The sequence below is a fragment of the Charadrius vociferus genome, unplaced genomic scaffold (genome assembly GCF_000708025.1).
Source record: "Charadrius vociferus isolate BGI_N301 unplaced genomic scaffold, ASM70802v2 scaffold165, whole genome shotgun sequence".
Classification (NCBI taxonomy): domain Eukaryota; kingdom Metazoa; phylum Chordata; class Aves; order Charadriiformes; family Charadriidae; genus Charadrius; species Charadrius vociferus.
In genome coordinates this window covers 162686-162984 of record NW_009648445.1, presented here as the reverse complement: position 1 = coordinate 162984, position 299 = coordinate 162686, and the positions used below count along the sequence as shown (strand labels likewise).

Genomic DNA, 299 nt, shown 5'->3' with positions numbered 1-299 from the left:
CGGGGGGCGCAGACGCCCGACCGGGGCTGGGGGGAGGATAGCCCTGCCCTGCCTTACCTCTTTGGGAGTCTTGAAGCCCAGGCCGATGTTTTTGTAGTAGCGGGGAAGCTTCTCCTTCCCACCCTCGCCCAGCAGCACCCGCTTTTTGTTCTGGAAGATGGTGGGCTGCTTCTGGTAGGCCCTCTCGGTCTGAGGTAGAGGGGGAACAGAGAGGAGCATCACCACCAGCCCCACGGTGCCGCAGAGAACCACCGTCCCCTTCCGACCGCCACCTCCCAGCCGCCCCCCATCCCTCCCGG

The 299-nt window shown here is 65.9% G+C and overlaps 1 protein-coding gene across 1 annotated transcript in view; it reads right to left on the bottom strand.

The window, feature by feature from the left end:
• Positions 1-299, bottom strand: part of RPS11 (ribosomal protein S11) — a 52659-nt gene that overhangs the window by 2804 nt on the left and 49556 nt on the right. Inside the window, exon 2 of the mRNA XM_009885546.1 lies at positions 58-189. Within this exon, the coding sequence (XP_009883848.1) occupies positions 58-189 (132 nt within the window). The remainder of the gene's footprint in view (positions 1-57; positions 190-299) is intronic.